The sequence below is a fragment of the Stenella coeruleoalba genome (genome assembly GCF_951394435.1).
Source record: "Stenella coeruleoalba genome assembly, chromosome: 15".
In the NCBI taxonomy this organism is placed as follows: domain Eukaryota; kingdom Metazoa; phylum Chordata; class Mammalia; order Artiodactyla; family Delphinidae; genus Stenella; species Stenella coeruleoalba.
In genome coordinates this window covers 13,776,893-13,798,409 of record NC_137161.1, presented here as the reverse complement: position 1 = coordinate 13,798,409, position 21,517 = coordinate 13,776,893, and the positions used below count along the sequence as shown (strand labels likewise).

At 46.8% G+C, this 21,517-nt stretch overlaps 1 protein-coding gene across 6 annotated transcripts in view; it reads left to right on the top strand.

Moving 5' to 3' along the window:
- EYA2 (EYA transcriptional coactivator and phosphatase 2) overlaps window positions 1–21,517 on the top strand; it is a 270,332-nt gene that overhangs the window by 227,269 nt on the left and 21,546 nt on the right. For all 6 annotated transcript variants that reach the window (XM_079944472.1, XM_079944470.1, XM_079944468.1 and 3 more), the window contains exon 10: window positions 6,119–6,208. In XM_079944472.1, the coding sequence (XP_079800598.1) occupies window positions 6,119–6,208 (90 nt within the window). The remainder of the gene's footprint in view (window positions 1–6,118; window positions 6,209–21,517) is intronic.

The following is a 21,517-nucleotide window of genomic DNA, read 5'->3' as shown; positions in this document are numbered from 1 at the left end:
TGCCGATGCAGGGGACGCGGGTTCGTGCCCCGGTCCGGGAGGATCCCACATGCCGCGGGGCGGCTGGGCCCGTGAGCCATGGCCGCTGAGCCTGCGCGTCCGGAGCCTGTGCTCCGGAACGGTAGAGGCCAAAAACAGTGAGAGCTCTGCGTACCGCAAAAAAAAAAAAAGTGGACTCCTTTTGAAATGAAAATGGTTACTTCCTAATCCACAGGGATGGGGAAGTAGCCCTCTTAAGAATATGGCTTAAACTGGAGAGCTTGTGTGTTGGGGGTGATGGAGACACTTGACAGAAAACAGTTGCCATCATCTGAATTAACGCAAACGTTGATTCAGATTTGAAACCTCCAGGAATCCACATCCCGTTTTCTTCATTCAGGTTTGTTGGACATCAGATTAATTTCGTTTTAGGAAAGACTTGCCCTCTGCCCTCCATCCAGGAAATACAGCCATACGTCACAAAATAACTTATTGATCTACAAGGCAGATCTCAGAGCGGCCCATATGGTGAATGTCCTCACCATCCTCCTCTAATTAAGAGAACCTCACCAAGAATGCGTGATAATTAGGTTACAGAGCTGCATCCAGGTCTACAGCATCTGTCTCGGGCGGGGGGGGGGGGGGGGGGGGGCGGGTTCCAAGGCTCAGAGCATCCTCATCAGCCTCCTAAATGCATGCGTGCATAGCCCACCTCGCCATCATCAAAACCGAACCCTGACAAATCTGTAGACCATTAGAGCACATTGAAAAAATCTGCAGCGCCTTATTCTGATTTGTACCTTCACGGGGAGAGCGCCACCCACAAACTCTTGAGTCAGACCAAGATGACATTCCATCCACCCGAACCCCACCAGCTCCCAGCGCAGTCCTTTCAACAGACAAGTTACAAATTGAAGCCTGTTTTGGAAAAACTCCCCTTTTCTCAGTTCTCCATTCTGGTTTAAATGGTTTGTTTTTTTAAGCACAATCTGTTTCTGCTGTTGCTTGTTTAGGAAATTAACCACTGATTTTTTTAATCCAAAGAGTATGTAATGATTAACAAAATGGTTTTCATGTGAGATGGTACTTGCATAAAGTACATCTTTAATAAAGTACCATCTGATTTGGGGTGTTCCTGCTGGGTTTACAGAAGCAGGTTCTTTGTTTAAGGGGGTGAGGAAGTGGACTGGGGGATTTTGATAATAACCAACTCTTGGGGAGTGCCTGCTGCATACTGGGCCCTGGGTTAGGGGGTTACACGTGTGCTACCTCATTTAGTCCTCCCTGCAGTGTTAGCCTGTAGCCTTTTATTAGCTGAAGAACACGGCATGAAGGCTCCCATATTTTAGGCTTTCTTTGACTGGAAGATGTGCTGGGTCAGATAGGGCGTCCTCCCGCTCCAAGCTGCACAGGGTAACTTAAGCCAACAGACCAGGGTGGTGTGTTTATAGAGCATATTAGGGGCGTGTTCAGCGGGCAGCATGAGATGAAACCCATGTCTGTCATCCTGTCCTCACTCCAGCTGTCTGTCACATTAATTAATGCTGAGCCTCCACTTTTTTTCTTCATTTCTCAGTCTTTACAACCCTGAAAAAAACATTTTCTCCTTGGATAGAGTGGTCTGGCCCAGAGTAACACTTTGTGTTACTTAACCCCCGGGACAGTTGTGCTTTTCATGGGCTATTCCAGACTTTTCCACCCCAGCACAACTAGTTTTTATCAAGTGTCTTGAAAAGAGGTCCCCCCTACATAGTTCAAAACAATCTAATAGGCAGCGTGCAAGCAGATTTTGGGAAAAGCTGAAATAAGAGAATGCTTAGGGAATAGTTGGGTATTCTCAAGGTTCTCCTCAGAAACTTCTGGGTGTCTTTAAGTTTTTGTTTCAATTTTTAATTATACAAGAAATGTTTGAATCCCTTCTCTTTAAAAAACGTTTAGAATATACTGGATAATACTAAAGTTCACTTTGATCATCACCTCGAATTCCTCTGTCTCCTCCTCTCTGCTTTCCGCAAGTAATTGCTGTTCTGACTCTGGGTATATCCTTGCAGATATTTACAAATATATAAGTGCCCATGGAAAATATGTAGTAACATTGTATATGTTTCTAATAAATGGTAATAACATGCAGTATATAACTTCCAGAAAACTTGCTTTCACTCAACTTTTTTTTTTTTGAGGCATCCTTGGTAATACATGGAGGTCTGGTTCATTTCTTTCCACTGAGTTTAGTTTTCCATTGTATGAATATTCTACATTTTATTTCTCTAATTTCCTTTGGCCGGACAGCTAAATTGTTTCCGAACTTTTGCTATTTACAGACAGTTCTGTAATGAACATCTTTTTACATGTCCCTTGTTCACATGTATGGGTCTTTTTCCAGTTTAATATTTACTGTAGGGTAATATTACTTGAGTATGTTTCCTTTTATTTTTAATTTAGTTTTCTTTTTATCCAAGAAATCTATGCATAGAGTTTAAAATCCATAGAGTTCTCCAAAGGAAAGTATTACGAAAAACAGCAGGCCCCAGCAACTTTCCACCCACCCCCACCCCCTCTTTCTGCGCAGAGGCAACAACTTTCAACTCTTGCTGATTCTTTGGGTCACCTCCAAATTTCTAAGTAACCTGCTTCTGTGACCACATCTTGATTTTTTTGTTTTTCTGTTTTAGGCATGGTCTCTGGCTTCCCAAACTGGAAGATAAGACTTTAGCTCTCTCTTCTCACCCTTGCCTTTATCACACACATGCACACTTTCTCTTCACATCCTCCCAATATCAGTAAGTCATAATTTCAGCTTTATCGATAGAGAGGATTTGGCTTCTTCTAACTATGCAAATACTTGTCATAGGTAAGCCATTTTGTCTACAATAATTACTTTTCCTGTTGTGTGCTGGCATGGGACCTGACATTTTTCTGAATAAATCCTTTCAGAGGATAAGTCTGGATGGCCCCTTCTTTTTTTTTTGCGGTACGCGGGCCTCTCACTGTTGTGGCCTCTCCCGTTGCAGAGCACAGGCTCCGGACGCGCAGGCTCAGCGGCCATGGCTCACGGGCCCAGCCGCTCCGCGGCACAAACCCGCGTCCCCCGCATCGGCAGGCGGACTCCCAACCACTGCGCCACCGGGGAAGCCCTGGCCCCTTCTTCTTGCTTCCTGTCTAGTACATGGAGGGCTGGGCACAGGTGGTTAGGTATACAAGCGGCCTCGCCAAGAAAGAATGTGCAATCCTGCAGAGGGGAAATGGTTTGGGTATGAGTAATGTGTGGAAACACCCCCAAACCCCTTTGCCAGGTCACACAACGATTCCCTGCTTGGCCCTGAAAAGTTTGTTTTCCCCTTTTTCTCTTCGTTATTCATGGAGCGCTCTACCCTGCGACTTCCAGCCAGGATCTGGAGTGCTAAGCTTTGGCTGTTGGGGCCCTAATGAGATGTTTCACCTAATGGCTGCGTTCCTGGGCTTGATTCTTCACAGTTGTGTGTGTGAAGCTGAGATCACCAGCTACGGGTTTTTTCCTTTTTTTTTTTTTTTTAAGGGTCAAGAAGGGTTTATGTCATTCATTATTTATTTTTATAATAGAAGTAATGCAGCCTCCCAGTAAAAAAATTCAGTGGGGAAAAGAAGTGTATGGAGTGACAGGTCAAGGCCCCCTTTACTCCTCTCCCAATCCTGGCCCTTCCAGCGCCTCCTCTGAAGCAGTGCTGCTCTGGAAGCAGATGACCTGGCTTCAGATCCCAGCACTTGCTAGCTGTGTGGCCTTGAGCAGGTTACTCGGTGAGCCTCTGTGCTCTCATCTATGAAATAGGAAAGTACTAGTGCTCACCTCAGAGAGTGTTGTGGGGATTAAATGAGTTAATACTTAGAGAGTGGCACAGAGAAATCACTTATCAACTAGGTATCAACCAGGAATATTACTAAGTGTTGTATCAACCAGGAATCAACCAGGAATATTACTAAGTGTTGTCTCTCCTTTTAGACCAGTGGTTCTTTTTTGTTTTTTAACATCTTTATTGGAGTATAATTGCTTTACAATGGTGTGTTAGTTTCTGCTGTATAACAAAGTGAATCAGTTATACATATACATATGTTCCCATATCTCCTCCCTCTTGTGTCTCCCTCCCTCCCACCCTCCCTATCCCACCCCTCTAGGTGGTCACAAAGCACCGAGCTGATCTCCCTGTGCTATGCGGCTGCTTCCCACTAGCTAGCTATTTTCCGAGACCAGTGGTTCTTAACCTTGACTGCACATTGAAATCAAGTGGGAAGCTGTAAAGTTTCCTGGTGCCGGGATCCCACCCTTAGCCATTCTGATTTTATTGATCAGGGGTATGGCCTGAGCATCAGGATTTTTAAATGCTCCTCAGATCATCACAGTGGGCAGCCCGGGTTGAGAACCCTTGTGTGCCCTGTGCTCCATATTTTCCACGTGTATCAGTTGGAATAGGTGAGGTTACGCTGCAGTAAAAAACATCCCCCAAATCTCATCTACTTCTTTCTTTTTTAACTGGAGTACAATTGCTTTACAATCTCATCTACTTCTTATTTCTTGTATGTGTCCATTGTGGTCTGTTGCAGCTCTGACTCTCATCCTCTTTACTCTGGAACCCAAGCTAACCGAGTAGCTTTTATCTGGAACATTTAGCCTTGTGAAGTGGGAAGAGAGCATGGTGAACCATGCACTAGCTCTTAGAGCTTCCAAGCAGAAGCAAAACATAACTTCTGCTCACACTTCATTGGCCAAAGCAAGTCATATGGTCACATCTCAACAGGGAGCATCTATATCAGGGACCAGCAGCCTTCTTCTGCGGGGGGCCAGATAGTATTTTAGGATCTGTAAGGATCTGTCACAACTACTTACCTCTGCCTGCAAAGCACAAAAGCAACCGTAGACAATACACTGTTCAAAAATGTAAAAATCGCTCTTAGCTCGTGAGCCATTCAAAAACAGGCAGCAGGCCAGATCTGGCCCTCAGGCCGTAGTTTGCCAGCCCCTGGTGTATATCATCTTCCTACAGGGAGAAGCTTTTCAGGATGGGACCCCAAATATGGGTAAAGAGTAATGCAGTCTACATGCTCTGTGTCTAGAAAAGAGAAGGAGACAGAGACAGGGAGAGAGAGTGGACCCTTTTATTGTACACTGTGTTTTACACACTATACTGTGATACAGCTTGCCTTTGTTCCTTAATACTATTTTTCTGGATGCTTCTTTTATGTCAGGAGTCCTAGCGTGACTCCGTTTTTTTAATGGCTGCCTCGTTTTCCCGGGTATAGATGTACTACAGTGGGTTTCTTTGGTCTGGTTTGGCTGCATTGGGTCTTCATTGCTGCACGTGGGCTTTCTCTAGTTGCAGAGAGCGGGGGCTACTCTTCGATGCAGTGTGTGGGCTTCTCATTACGGTGGCTTCTCTTGTTGCGGAGCCCGGGCTCTAGGCACGTGGGCTTCAGTAGTTGCGGCGCATGGGCTCAGTAGTTGTGGCCCGCAGGCTCAGTAGTTGTGGCACACGGGCTTGGTTGCTCTGCGACATGTGGAATCTTCCTGGACCAGGGATCGAACCTGGGTCCCCTACATTGGCAGGCGGATTCTCAACCACTGCACCACCAAGGAAGTCCCCTACAGTGGGTTTTGTTTAAATGCTTGTTTTCGTAGTTAATCCTCTCTTGTTAGATAAAAGTGTTTTTTTAAATAGCCGGAGGAGGAGGGCTATAGCCATAGAGCGATCGTTGTAAGGAGAGAACCAGCATCCCGGCTCTCCCAGTAGTTTATACATAGTTTATACTGCTTTCCCTGAAATCACTCAGGCCTCCCTGGAAACACACATTCTCCAAGAGGCTCTCCTTTCCTACAGCCATTTCTGGTTCTTGCAACACTGAACACAGTTGCCATTCCAGGGGCATATTTGTGGGGGGAGGTTTAAACACTGACGAGGGTAGATAGAAATGATGAAAAAGTAGAAGTGAAATCTCAGAAGCTGTGCAACATTATCACCCTGACCCCACCCGGAGACACATCTTAGGCCGTGTGCTAGCCGCGCAGATGAGGACAGACCGGATCTGCCATTCAGGGGTGGGCCGGGAGGAGAGGAGGCTGAGACGACAATGACTCCACTTACTTGCGCTTTTCTCTGGTTCTTCCTAACAGGACACCACGGCGTCCGTGCGCATCGGCCTCATGATGGAAGAAATGATCTTCAACCTCGCAGATACACATCTGTTCTTCAATGACCTGGAGGTTTGGAATTGCTTGATTGCTCATTTCATTCCATAGTTGCTGTATTTAATCACCTGCATCTTGTTTGGGGGCAGAGGCACTGCCTTTTCTTTTTCCTTTTTTTTTTCCTTTTTCGTTTGGAGGCTAGAAACTTTTGCTCACAACCCCGAAGAAGGCACAAAACTGTGGCCAGCCATGGCTTATTGGAAACACACTTGACCGGATTCTCTCCCCACCTTCCCTCTCTGTGGTTAATGGGCTTTTCTCTCTGCTCTAGTGGTGATGTCCACTGGCAGTTTTACTAATCCAATCAAGGCTGCGTAGTTTCTTCCTCCTGAAATTTGCTATTTAATAAAGTTTATTAAGACAAATTAGTACAGATCCTCCTGGGTCAGGAATAATTAGCAGTGGGCCAGGATGGAAGCTTTTAAAAACAAGTTACATTCTCCTGAAAACATGTTTTACAAAGAGAGAGAGAGAGTGAGCGGTGGGGCCGCGCGGATTTAAAGTATCTGCTCCTGTGCCCCTAAGCAAGTAGCAAGGGAGATAGGAAAAAGGGGGAGAGCAGCTTCAGAAATAAATTTAATTCGTTTGTTTATACCCAGCCTGTGTCGGAAAGATTGGGGAAGAATTTCAAATAGAAAACATATTTAAAATAGAGCTACTAAAGCAAAAGCAAAGGAATTGAAAGCCATGTAATGAATAAGGGTGAGGCATTGTACCAGAAAAAGTCTGGCTCAGGCTAACTACAGCAGTTAAGTTGAGTCTCTCTGAGCTTCCTGGTAGACAAAGCAAGGAGGGAAATGCAGTGCACTACTTACCCCTAATGAAAGAGCAAGCAGCTTTCTCCAAGGTGAGGAAAGTTTTTTTGGTTGATAAGAGGATTAATGTGGGAATCTTCTAGCTTTGTAAATTATATTCTCGTTATTGGTTTAACAGATTGAAAAATAAAGGCAACCTAAAATAAAACTGCATGTAAAAGAACAATTCTATTTATCCTAGTAGGAATATTTTTTTCTTAGAATCTGGAAAATCCCTGGGTACTCAACTGTGAAGTAGTAATATGAAGGCTATAAATTGCAAATCTGTCCTGGCCAACTGAGAGCATTACTCATTTATCGTCAGGAAAGGATACAGAGTTTCCTTCCCAGTCTGCAGTCCTAGAGTTCCAGAAAGGAAAATCCTTGCTGAAATGATCGATCTTGTGTTCCGTCCAGTCTCAGCAAGCCGTTTGGGCCTCAGCCCTCCCATCTGTGAAATGAGATTGATGCTCTCTGCCCAACATCTTTTTCAAAGAGAGGATTGAGATAGAAACTTGCTGAGGAAGGGGACTTCCCTGTTGGTCCATTGGGTAAGACTCCATGCTCCCAATGCAGGGGGCCGGGATTCAATCCCTAGTCAGGGAACTAGATCCTGCATGCATGCTGCAACTAAGGCCCAGCACAGCCTAAATAAATAACTAAATATTAAAAAAAAAAAAAAAAAAAACTTGCTGAGAAAGAAAGCTTTGGAGCAGTGGAGAATGCCAGTAGCATCAAGGCCCAAAACTATCTCACATTGCCAAAAGCAATGTGCAAGCTCTCTTTACAAAGCCCTCTTATGTCTTGGGGGGAAAAAAGAGAGAACTTAAAGTTAAATTTTTAAATTAAAAAAAAATGGCAATTGAATTCAGCAAGTATTATGGCGCCTAATATAGTAAAGACTCAGCTGATTGCACGTAGTAAAACCCAACCTGCTTTAGCAAAAAATGGAAATTATTGGCCCTTGTATCTGAAAAGTCCAGGGTGGATGTAGTTTTTCCCTGTCTCCTGCTTAGAATGTCACCTTTGTGCGAGGAGGGACGTCTGTCTGAGTCACCCTAAATCCCCAGGGACCAGGCAGTAAACAACCAAACAAATCCATAAACAAGCATGCTTGTGGTAGTGAAAAGGACGTGAAGAAAATAAAACAATCAGATGTGATAGTGAGTGTTGGGGGTGAGGGAGTAGGGTAAGGGAACAGCATTCTCGAGGGGGTCAGGGAAGGCATCTCCAGGACGTGGCACTTGAGCCAAGGCCTGAATGATGACAGGAACCAGCCAGGTGGAGACCAAGGGAGGTGGGATCAGCAGGTGCATACGCCCTGAGGTGCGAACTAGTGTGACATCATCAAGGATCGGCAAGAAGGACAGGTGAGTGCAGTGAGTGAGTGAAAGCAAGGGGGCGGCTGGGAGGGATGAGTCTGGAGAGGGAGGCATGAGCCGGACACGAGCCATAGACGTCAGAGTTGGACAACCATGGGGCGAGGGAGCATGAAATGGGAAGAGCCACGTGACCTGATTAATGTTTTAAAATGACCACTCTGGTTGCTGCATGGAGATTAGGCAGTAGGACGGGAAAGGTAGAGACAGCGGGACCAGCAAAGAGATACTTCCAAGCAAAAGATGAAAAACGGGTTGGATCAAGATGGGAAGAAGACGTGGACTCCGGGAGAATGGCAGGAAAGCTGAGAGGCCTTGCTGACGGGTTGGATGTGGGGGATGAGAGGAGAGAGGAGCCCAGAGGGGCTCCTGGGCTTGGCCTGACCTGGGTGATGGTGCTGTTCTCTGTGGTGGGCAACACAGGGGAGACGGGAGACTCCATCCTTCTGTTGTGGGCACATGAGGTCGGAGGTGTCTGGGACACCCCAGTGAAATACCAAATCGACAGACAGATACGCGAGTTTGAAGCTCTCAGGCAGTGACTGGTAGACACTTAGTAAGCACTTTGTCCGTCTTGTTGAACCTGAGGCTCAGAGCCAGGTATTTTTTGGACTGGTGTGTGTTCAAGCCCATGTCTTCAGAACCTTGCCCCCTCTGCTGTTCTGCGCTGACCGCAAAGTCAAAGTCGCACCTCTTGGAAAAGGATCTTAATTACCAGCTGGAGCTACTCAGGGAAGCCAGTTTGTTTTTATTCTCTACATTTTTTTCCAAAATGTCCCCAGTGCCAGAAGCCCCGAGGGCACCTCAGCAGAATTGAAACCATGTCATACGATGCAGAAGTTAAGACACAAGTGAACACATATTGCTTGCTGGTGCAGGGAGCCCCCGTCAAAATCTGAAGGGCAGCCCGGTGGAGCTCCCCAGGGAGGTCCTTCGGGGCTGGAGCCCGGCTCCGGCATGGATGGTCAGATGATGGCGTTTAGGGAACGAAGTCAGATCCCCTTCTGCTCTGAGCCTGCAGTGCCATCTCTAAATAAGGAGATCAGCTCCCACAAGCAACGGCAATTTATGGAGGGTTTATCATTCACCAGGCCCTGCTCTAAGTGCTGTAGATTCAGTGGCCAAAAAAACAAAAATAAAACACAGCAAGATTCCCCCACCCTGGAGGCACTGACCTTCCAGTTGGGGAAGCAGACCATAAACAATTGAATATAAAATGTCAGATAAAGTGCTCCAAGGAGAGGCCAGCAGAGCCGGAGGAGATGGTCACAGGGACTGTTTTCCTTGGTAAAACCAGGTAAGGCTTCTGTGACACTGGAGCAGAGACCTGAAGGAGGTAAGGGAGAGGACCACGTGGGCATCTAGGCAGAAAGTGTACCAGACAGAGAGAACAGCAGTGCAGAGGCCCTGGGGCATGGTCAGAGTTGGCAAGTTCCAGGAACAGGAAGGAGAGCCCAGTGCAGCTAGAGCAAAAGAGCAGGAAGGACTGTGGAGGGCATTTTGGGGGAGGGGAGACAGATCACGTGGGGCCTCTGGGCCATCATAAGGCTCTGGGTAACATTCTAACAGTGACCAGAAGCTATTGGAGGATTTAGAGCAGGGGAGCAACATGACCTGACTCACTGCTCAGAGGCTCCCTCTGGCTGCCGGGTGGAGAACAGACCAAAGGGGGCAATGGTGGAAGCAGGTGTTTGCATTAGATGGTTCCCGGACTGAAAGGTGAAAGTGCTCCTGGGGCAGGGATTCCATGAGGAGGACTGGTCAGAGACAAAGTAGGTGCCAAGTTCAGCTGTATCTCAGGACTGTAGGGATGCGTGTCCAGAGTTTACGGCAAGTGTCTGCTAGTCAGTTCAGTCTGCCTTTGAGTCCTGGCTCCACCATCTCCTGGCTGTGTGACCTGTGCAAGTCACTCTACCTCCTTTGAACCTCAGTTTCCTCATCTGTTAAATGGGTAGAAGAAAAGCCCCTAACTTCCAGGGTCGTCAGGATGATGGGAGATACACGGAAGCAGTCAGCAGAGAGCCTGGCACACGGTACATGCCCAAGAGATGGGCCTCCCCACCAGAGGGCTGCATGTGCCACTGGGACTGTGCAAGGGGGGTTTACATGGTACAGGGGCAAATTGTTTAATTTAAATCATTATATGTTTATTGTATGATGAGCTAGAAAAGGTAACTAGGTTGCCCAATCCCCGATTTTACCATAATTCAGTAACAATACATGTAATGCAGAGATAGGGCAAAGATTATGACAGTGGTGAGCAACCTGGCCCTAAATGACAGCAAGTTGCTGGAGTTTGGGCATAAATATTGACAATTACGCGGCCAACTTGCCTTTGTGCGAGGGCTACTTCTTTTGCAGTAAAATCCAGGGCAGAGGATCCTCATCTGAAATGTCAGCTGGGTTGTGGAGCAAGGGGGGAGGTTTGATTGAAATTCACACACCTGCCGCTTGGGAGCTCATAAAAGCATCCTCGGGCTCACTGAACTGCGCATGTGCCACTGCCAAAGCCAGGCCGGACCCGGCTGAGTGGAGGTGCCGGGGAGCACAGTCCTCTTGGGTTTGATTTCGGGGCTCCGTGTGCAGCGGGGGAGGCGATGCCATCCATCCTCGTGGCCCCTGCGTAAAGAGGTGAGTGGAGGAAAGCAGGGCAGATTCAGGCGAGGGACAGCCCCGTCCTCGCTTTCCCGTCTTCCCTCGTTCTCAGAGCGCAGGCTCTCGATGTCTGCAACCTTATTATCGTCAAGTGGAGAAGGGTGAGTTTGGAAATGGGGAGGGAAGTGTGGGTTATCACACGAAGGGGAAGAACTGTCGGCTCCTAGCAGTCGGGGCCAGGGGTGCCACGTAACCCAGTACTTCGTACAGCCTTGTACAACGAGGAATCATTCCCCGCAAAATGCCAGGGGCACCCCGTTGAGAAACGCTGCACCAAGCCCTTGAGAGTAGTCAGTCAGCTGCACCGTATTTACGGATCACCTAGCGTACAGCACAGTGCAGGCTTCATGTAACTTGCTTTTACTTGAAAAAAAATTTTTTTGTTGTTAAACTTACAGTTTTTCTCTTATTAGTGTTTTAGGGGGGAAATGACTAGCACATTATGCCAGTGATTTCATAGGTGATATTGCTCAGGATGAAACTAAGGTTTTATTTTTTGTTTGTTTCATTGAAGTATAGTTGATTCACAATGTTGTGTTAGTTTCTGGTGTACAGCAAAGTGATTCAGTTATACATATATATTTTTGCATATTCTTTTCCATTATGGTTTATTACAGGATATTTATATATAGTGGTGTGTATCTGTTAATCCCAAACTCCTAATTCATCCCCCCGTTTCCCTTTGGTGACTACATGTTTGTTTTCTGTCAGTATGTCTGTGAGTCTGTTTCTCTTTTGTCAATAAGTTCATTTGTGTCATACTTTGGATTCCATGTATAAGTGACGTCATATGGTATTTGTCTTTCTGTGTCTGACTTACTTCACTTAGTGTGATCATCTCTAGTCCACCCATGTTACTGCACCATGTCGTCATTTCATTCTTTTTGATGGCTGAGTAGTATTCCATTGTAGATATGTGCCACATCTTCTTTATCCATTCATCTGTTGATGGACACTTAGGTTGCTTCCATGTCTTGGCTGTTGTAAATAGTGCTGCAGTGAACATTGGGGTGCATGTGTCTTTTCAAATGAAGAGTTTTCTCCGATACATGCTCAGGAGTGGGATTACTGGGTCATATGGCAACTCAATTTTTAGTTTTTTAAGGAACCTCCATACTGTTCTCCATCGTGGCTGCACCAATTTACATTCCCACCGACAGCGCAGGAGGGTTCCCTTTTCTCCACACCCTCTCCAGCATTTGTTTTTTGTAGACTCTTTAATGATGGCCACTCTGACCAGTGTGAGGTGATCCCTCATTATAGTTTATGTTTCCCTAATAATTAGAAGGTATGGTTTTAAATGTTTAAAAAGGAAAGTTGATTGAAAGGGGTATGATAGGGTGCATCACAAATAGTAGTGGTGAATATTGTTTGAGAAATTGTCTCAGTGTTATCAATTATGTTTCAGTAATTTAAATCTCTCTGTGATAGAAAATGTGTCTCTTACGGAAGGTCACAGTCAAAACCACTTGAAAGCCAATGCTCTAGAGCCCTAGGGATATCTGTGTTCTATTCTGCACTGTCCAATACAGCAACCACTGGCCACATGTGGTTATTGAGCACTTGAAATATGGCTAGTGTGACCGAGGCATTGAATTTTTAATTGTATTTAATTTTAAATAATTCTAATGTAATTAGCCACATGTGGCTGGTGGCTATCATATTGGACAGAACATTTACTTCATTGTACACATTGTAGAAAGTTCCATGAGACAGTGAAGCTCTGGAACCCTAAATTTGTAAGACATGACCTACATTTCAGTTAAGATGGTGATGATAATAATAATAATAATAATAGTAGGGCTTCCCTGGTTGGGGCAGAGGTTGAGAGTCCGCCTGCCGACGCAGGGGACACGGGTTCGTGCCCCGGTCCGGGAAGATCCCACATGCCGCGGAGCGGCTGGGCCCGTGAGCCATGGCTGCTGAGCCTGCACGTCCGGAGCCTGTGCTCCGCAACGGGAGAGGCCACAACAGTGAGAGGCCTGCATACCGCAAAAAAAAATAAGAAGAAGAAGAATAGTAACAGTAATCACAGCTGACATTTACTGAGTACTTACTAGGTACCAGGCACTGTTTTGTGCGGTTTACATGTATTAACTGGTTTAATCTTCACTATTGTTATCCCTATTATCTCAGTCTGCTCAGGCTCCCATAACAAAACATCACAGACTGTATGGCTTAACACAACAGAAATTAATTTGCTTACCATTCTAGAGGCTAGAAGTCCCAGATTAAGGGGCTGGCAAGTGTGGTTTCTGGTGAGAGCTCTCTTCCTGGCTTGTAGAGACCACCTTCTCACTGTGTCTCCACATGGCCTTTCCTCAGTGTGTGTACAAGGAGAGGGAGAGAGAAAGGGAGAGAAAAAGCACGTGCTAGGCACCTCTGCTGTCTCTTTTTATTAGGACACTAATCCTGTCAGATCAGGGCACCACCGTTATGATCTCACATAACCTTAATTACTTCCTTAGAGTCCCCCTCTCCAAATACAGTCACCTGAGTGTTTGTGCTTCCACATATGAATTTGGGGAGGACACAAACACTCAGTCCATAACACCCATTTTACAAATGAAGAAACTGAGGCACAGAGAGGTTAAGCGAACAGCCCAAAGTCACACAGTTGGCAGTGGCAGTATTCAGACCCAGGCAGCCTGGCTCCAGGGCCCTTGCACTTATCCACCGTGCTGTGCTGCCTCCCCCAGGAGAACGATTGCCATCTGGCTGAGAAAGAAGATTCCCAACAGGAAATCTAGACTCTACAGTGCTGTAGACAGTGGGTTCAAAGGGAAAAGGAGAGCAGGGAGGATTGGTGCAGCCAGGAAGCCTGGAGGAAGATGAGCAAGGCCTGACAGCAAGAGGAGGAGAAATTCCCAGTGTAAACGAAGAAGACAAAGATGAAAAACTCCTCCGTCAATCATGTCATCTTCACATCGTATATGCAAAACAAAAGTCACACAAATAACAGCAGCCTAAACCACTACGGCACCTTCTCTTCCCCCCTGTGCAAGGGGAACAAAGCAATAAACAAAGGATCTGAATGCATTTCTAGAAAGAAGGATGTGGACTGAGGTTGGAGCCGGGGGGGGGGGGGGGCACAGGTGAGAATGATAAACCCAATCACAGCGACAGCTGACATGTCCTGAGAGCTCACTGTGTGCCAGGCAGTGCCCAAAGGGCTCACCTGCATGCCTTCATTTAACCTTTCCAGCAGTCACAGGAGGTAGATGCTGTTACGTATCCCCATTTCAGAGATGGGAAAACTGAGGCACGGAGAGGTTAACTTGCCCAGGGCTGACACGTATTGAGCTCTTACCCTGTGCCAAGCATCACACGTGCATTTTCTCACTGAAATCTCACAAGTACCATGGAAAGGGAGTTTTTTTTTTTTTAATCTCTATTTTACATATGAAGAATGAAGCCCAGGGAGGTCATTTTTCCAGGGTCACAGAGCTAGTAAGAGTAGAATGGAGATCTGATCCCAGGCCAAGCTGACTTCTAGGCTGGGACGTTAATCTTTCACGGAAGATACAATTATTTATTTATTTATTTATTTTTTCGCTGCGTTGGGTCTTAGTTGCTGTGCGCGGGCTTTCTCTAGTTGCCCCAAGCGGGGGCTACTCTTCGTTGCAGTGTGTGGGCTTCTCATTGCGGTGGCTTCTCTTGTTGTGGAGCATGGGCTCTAGGCGCGCAGGTGCAGTAGTTGTGGCTCGCGGGCCCTAGAGCGCAGGCTCAGTAGTTGTGGCACACAGGCTTAGTTGCTCTGCGGCATGTGGGATCTTCCCAGACCAGGGATGGAACCCGTGTCGCCTGCATTGGCAGGTGGATTCTTAACCGCTGCGCCACCAGGGAAGTCCCAAAAATACAGTTTTGAGATGAACAGTGAATTGGAGAAGGAATACGGGTCCACAGAGTGGATGGAAGAAAAGAGGCCTTCATAAGAAACAAGATCAACCTAAAGGTTTTGACAGAAGGTATCCCTGGCCTGAATCAGGCGTGGCCAGGCTGGAGGGTGGGGTGGAGGGGGAGCGTTTCAAGATGCTGCCAGAGCTTTGGGAAGGATCATGCTGGAGGGACTCAGAAGTGGCTGGAATCTGGGCAGGCTGTGGCTGCCTGCCTGACACCTGGGCCTGATTGCTCAACGTCTGATTTACGGTTCTGCAGGAGCTGTCAGGGAGAATAATATTTCACCGTGTCAGCGCTGAGCTGCTCTCCAAGACGTCCTGCCCAACTGACCATTAATGCAACACAGGCCACAGCCTGTTTAGTGCTCTTCAGATAAGTTAAACATTTAAACAACACGAGAAAGACAGCCCAGGTTTCCCTCCCAGGGAGCAGGCCCCTCTCTGGCTAGTCTAGAGGCAGCATTAAGCACTCTCACTTTTAAAATATACCTGCCTTGAAGGAGGAGTGGGCAGGGAGTCCATCTGGGCTTGGATGAGAGTCATTTTTCTAAAGCAAATTTGTCAACAATTTCCTTTCTGCATTCGTGTCTCCAGGCAGCCAAGGACAAAAAGTAATGGGATCAGACTACAGCAGAGCAGGTTGGGAAAACCCCGGCTGTCACCAGCATAAATCAGAACGGATTTTGATGGGTATTTGTCACAGGCTTACTGTTCAGAAACAAGCAAGGATGAGAATACTAAGGATCAAAACCTATGGGGTGCTTAGGGCTTCCCTGGTGGCGCAGTGGTTGAGAGTCCGCCTGCCGATGCAGGGGACACGGGTTCGTGCCCCGGTCTGGGAAGATCCCACATGCTGCGGAGCGGCTGGACCCGTGAGCCATAGCCGCAGAGCCTGCGCGTCTGGAGCCTGTGCTCTGCAACGGGAGAGGCCACAACAGTGAGAGGCCCACGTACCACAAAAAAAAAAAAAAAAAAAAAACCTGTGGGGTGCAGGCAAAGGCTGATCCAGACAGCCTTAAATTACATTTATTAGAAAACCAGGAAAATTAATAAGAACTGGTAATTGAAAAGATCATTAAGGTAGAAAGCCTTTGGCAAGCATGAACAAGAAAAAAAAGAGGGAGAAGAAGAGATCAGTAACCAACATCCCGAATGAAAGCGTGGACATCATCATAGGTTCAGGGGACCTATTTAGTTATGAGAATACCATGAGCAGTATTGTTCAATGAACTTGAAAACCTGGATGAAGTAGACCCTTTTCAGAAAGATGTAAATTATCAAAATTAACCCAAGGGGGATGTTTTAAATAAGTAAACCAGTGACCATGGGAAATTGAAATCGTAGTTAAAGGTGTACAGCTCTAACAAAGGCACCAGGTCCAGCTCGTTTTAGACAAGAGTTCCACCAAACATTCAAGGAAAGGATAAATAAATCCAATCCTGCACACACTGCAGAGCAAAGGAAAGGTGGGATGCTGTCTCATGCATTTCAGGAGACTAATGTGACCCTGAAACTAAATCTGGACTTTGAGCACATGACAAAAGGATAAATCACTGTCATCGCTGATGAAAGATGGGACGCTCCTGCAGTCCCACAGATACCTTCACCCAGGCCCTGTGACCCTTTATGTAAGTTCCACTTGGCCCTGTCCGAGCTTCAGTTTCCACACTGGTGAAAGGAGTGGTCGGGACTATAATCGGTATCATTTATTAGGCCAGCCACGTGCCTCATTACACACCTGCAAGTGGATGCATTACCCATATTTCATAATTTTTTAAAAATCCAGGACTTCCCTGGTGGCACGGTGGTTAAGACTCCACACTCCCAATGCAGGGGGCCTGGATTCGATCCCTGGCCAGGGAACTAGATCCCACATGCATGCCGCAACTAAGGAGCCGGCAGGCCACAACTAAGGAGCCCGCGAGCCACAGCTAAGGAGCCTACCACAACTAAGGAGTCTGCCTGCTGCAACTAAGACCCGGCACAACCAAATAAATACTTTTTAAAAATCCTGGAGACCTTGGTCTGTTGCCCAAGAGGGCCCAGAAGCAATGACACTCCTGCAGCAACTAGCACATCCAGCATCCATATCTTGGCTTCAAAACACCATTTTCCAGTGAAAGGAACCAGGGCTCCTTGGAGAAATGACTGGTTCTAGGGCTGGGACAGAGAAGTTACATGATAAACAAGGAGCATCTTATGGTACCAAAAACTAAAGAAGTGCTCAAAAAAACCCATGATGATGGGGTATGTCAAAGGGACACAAGTGCTGACTGGAAGCGTTCCCAGTGGCCAGAGCTGGAACACTTTGAGTACTAAAACAAATAACATAGTATTCAACCCAAAATATAAAATAAGTACCCATGAGTCCATACTGACACAGATAAATGATTGAATATATAAGTGGGGGAGAACAGACAAATCTCCCATACAGAAAAATTCAAAATAATTTATGTAGATACCCTACCCTTTACTGTGAGCTTTGCATAGTTTCTTCCTTCCAAAGAGTGTACTATGGAAAGGTGGGGGGAGAGTAACTTTACAGTAGAGAGGCCTGAGGAACACTACCTGAGCCAGGTGAGCAAGGTCAACATCAACAGTGATGTCATGTTGATAGTATGTACCCTTGATGTGATGTGATGAGAGCGGCACTCTTACCTCTGTGATCTTCCTCACCAAAACCCGTAACTCCAGTCTAACCATGAGAAAAACATCAGACAAATCCCAGTTGAGACGTTCTGCAAAATACCTGACGAGTACTCCTTTAAACTGTCACTAAAACCAAGGGAAGTCTGAGAAACTATCACAACCCAGAAGAACCTAAAGAGACAAGATGACAAAATGTAATGTGGTACCCCAGATGGGATCCTGAAAGAGGAAAAGGATGGCAGTAGAAAGACTGAATAAAGAATTGACATCAGTTAATAATAATAATATAGTGATATTTATTAGTTGTGACAAATATACTATTTGAATATAAGATGTTAACAATAAAAGAAACTGGGTGTGGGACACATGGGAACACTCTACTGTATTCACAATTTTTCTGTAAATCTAAAACTATTCTAAAGTTTATTACATGGACTTCCCTGGTGGCACAGTGGTTAAGAATCCACCTGCCAGTGCAGGGGACACGGGTTTGATCTCTGGTCCAGGAAGATCCCACATGCCACGGAGCAACTAAGCCCATGCGCCACAACTACTGAGCCTGCGCTCTAGAGCCCGCGAACCACAACTACTGAGCCCATGCACCACAACAACTGAAGCCCAGGCGCCTAGAGCCCGTGCTCCACAATGAAGAGGAGCCCCCGCTCGCTGCAACTAGAGAAAGCCCGCGTGCAGCAATGAAGACCCGATGCAGCCCCCCCCAAAAAAAGTTTATTACAAAAAAAAAACTGAAGACTCACAGGTGTCTAGTCACTTTCCCAAGATCACACACCTAGGGAACAGCGGGGCTGGCCCTGGAGCCCAGGGATGGGCATTTGAAGGCCAGCTACAACATCAGGGATGCGTGAAACTGAATGTCTCTGCCCTAGTTCTCTTCCGCCCCGCTTCTTGAGATGCATTAACGTGTAGCATCCTGACGTGTCTTTAGAATTTGGACCGAAGACTGCGATGTCCTGCTTTGCTTCTAAACTGCTTCCTCAGCAGAGCTGACCATCCATGAACCTCTTTTGGTGGTGAATTCAATTCAGTTTGGGCCTATGGAATTCAAAATAGTAATGCTAGTGATAATTAAGGCAAACGTGTATGTGGCATTTTCTGTGGGTGAGGGACTTTGCAAAATGCTTTACCTGTATTGATTTATTCAATCCTTACAAAACCCTAAGTGGGCAGTACCATTCTATAGCTCAATTACAGACAAGGAAGTTGAGAGTCACGAAGATTAGTACCTTGTCCAAGTCCATTCTGTTAGTAAGCAGAGTCAGAATTTGACCCAGATCCCAGAGTGTGTGCTCTTAACTGCTGTACTCTCTGACCTTGCAAAAAACAGTTTAAATTAAAAAAAAAAAAAAAAAAAAGCACTACCTTTAGGGTTTCCCAGTTTAGCAGATGAAAGAAGAAATCGGCCATTATATCAGGCCTAGATTAACCCTACAGGCCCCACGAAGTGTGGAAGCACAGAAACATTTCTCCTGACATGGCGTAGAGTTGGAGCAGTTTTTACAAAGGCAGTGACATCAACAAACGTTCGCAGGCTTTTGATAGATGGAAAGAGAAGGGAAAAGCATTCAAAACAGAAGGAACAGTAAATGCAAAGGCCCTGGGGCAAGAGCATGAGGGTTGTTGAAGGACTAGCAGGGGCTGCTGTGTGTGCAGTGCAGTGAGAGAGGAGTGGGAGATGGTGGCGGGAGAGTGATGAGTGGGAGCGTGTGCAGACAAGTGGGGCCCGAGTCATGGTGAGGACTGTGTTTTCACTTGGAGGGAGGTGGGAGCCATTATGGGGTTTTGGGCAGGGGAGGGAGAGGATGTGACTTAAGGTTTAGCAGGATCCCTCTGGCTGCTGGATGGAGACTAGGCTGGCAAGATTGGGGGTGGACAGGGTAGAAGCAGGCAGAGTGAGGAGGTGACTGTAATAGTCTGAGTCAGGGCTCAGTTAACTTTTTCTGTAAAGAGCCAGAGAGTACATATTTTAAGCTCTGCGGCGCAGGCTGTCTCTGTCTCAACTACTCAGTTCTGTTGTAGGACAAAATCAGCCCTAGACAGTATGTAAATGAATGAGCATGGCTGTGTTCCAATAAAACTTTATTTACACAAACAGCGGGCAGGCCAGATTTAGCCCCCAGGTCATAGTTTGCCACCCTCCGGTGTAGGTGGCAGGTAATGATGGCTTGGACCATGGTGGGAGCAGCAGAGGAGCCTCTTTTTTCCGGGGACACAAGAAGTACCTTGAGGACAAGAGTCAGGTTAGTCCCGAAACCTCCCCTCCCTTGACCCAAGCATCCTCTGATGCTGTTCCGGGCCCACGGGAGGCATTTTTATAAGTTAGTCTTAGGATGGATGGATCTTTGCCAGAACAGGCTCTGGAGGCACACAGCCTCCTGGGCTCCTCCTCGCCTTCATTTTATGGCCTCGGAAGTTTTCTGGGGTAACCAAGTACCCAGACTGGGTGACTTAAACAACAGAAACTTCCTGTCCTGCAGGTCTTGAGACCAGAAGTTCAAGATCAAGATGTCGGCAGGGTTGGCTCCTTCTGAAGGCTCTGAGGGAGAATCTGCTCCTTGCCCCTCTCTCCTACCTTCTCCGAGACGTTCCTTGGCTTGTAGACCTATCACTCCACCTCTGCCCTCACAGTCACATGATGTTCTCCCTGTGTGCATATCTGTCTCTGTGTCCAGATTTCCCTTTTGTATCAGGACATCAGTCATACTGGATTAGGACCCACCCTCACAACCCCATCTTCACTTGATCATCAGTGAAGACCCTCTTTCCAGATAAGGTCACATTCCCAGGTACTGGGGTTAGGACTGCAACATCTTTTGAGGGGACACAATTCAGCTCATAACAGGCCTGTTCCTGTACTTCTCTCACCTCATTTTCTCCTGTGTAAGATGAATGACAGTAGTATCCCCGTTAATCTATGTGAAGTGCTGAGCACAGACCCCGGCATGTTGGGAGCCAGTCAGAGGCTATATATCGCTGGCCTCTGGCCTCCAGTGTTAGATCCTGCTTTCTCCTCTCCTCCCCAGGGAGATACTTTATTTTTCAAAAGCGATATATGTCCATATTCTCCTTGTAAAGGAAGGAAGGAGGGAAGGAAGGAGGGAAGGAAGGAAACAGGGAGGGAGGGAGGGAGAAAGGAAGGAAAGGAAAGAAAGCATTTCAGTAAGGTTAAAGCCTCCTTTGACCACTAACCCAACGCCAGTGCCTTCCCAGATGGAATTACTGTTCCCAGTCGGACGTGTGAGCATCCAGATCTTTCTATTTCCATTTATGTATATGGATACATTTATATATATCACCTTGTTTTTAATTGGTTTTTATAAATATCGACATGTGTGATACTGGATGTCTCATTCTCCAATCTGCTGCTCTTTGCACTGTAGGATGTCTTGGAAACATTTCCATGTGCTAACGTAACTATCTCCCTCTTTCTTCTGAGCTGCTGGGTAGGATTCCCCTGAATGGATATACCACAGTTCATTCCACCATGATCCAATCGAGGGAACTGCAGGGGTTTCCAGTTTCTCACCGGGATGCTGGATATCCTTGCACGAGACTCTTTGCAGTTGTTTCTCTGGGTCAGAAAGTGTCAATTCCTCAGCCCCACTGCGCCTCACCAATGCCAAGGCCACAGGAACCCATCCTCTGTCTTGGGCGGGTAGTCCCGCTCAGACACACACCCCCCCATGATAGTCACACTCTGACTCCAGAGAGGCCAGAAGCACCCTGGGCCGTGAGAGGCTGGCATCCTTTGAGAGGCCTGCCCCCCGTGCAGCACAGTTGAGGGGCATAGGATCCTCTTCCCCCAGGGCCCAGCCCCATCTTCGTGTCCTCCGCTTTGTCCCACTCCCCTCGGTGCTGGCCCAGCGGGTAACTCAATCCAGGTCAGCTGGTGGAGTATGAGGTAGTGTCTAGCTGAGCGTCATGGTATTT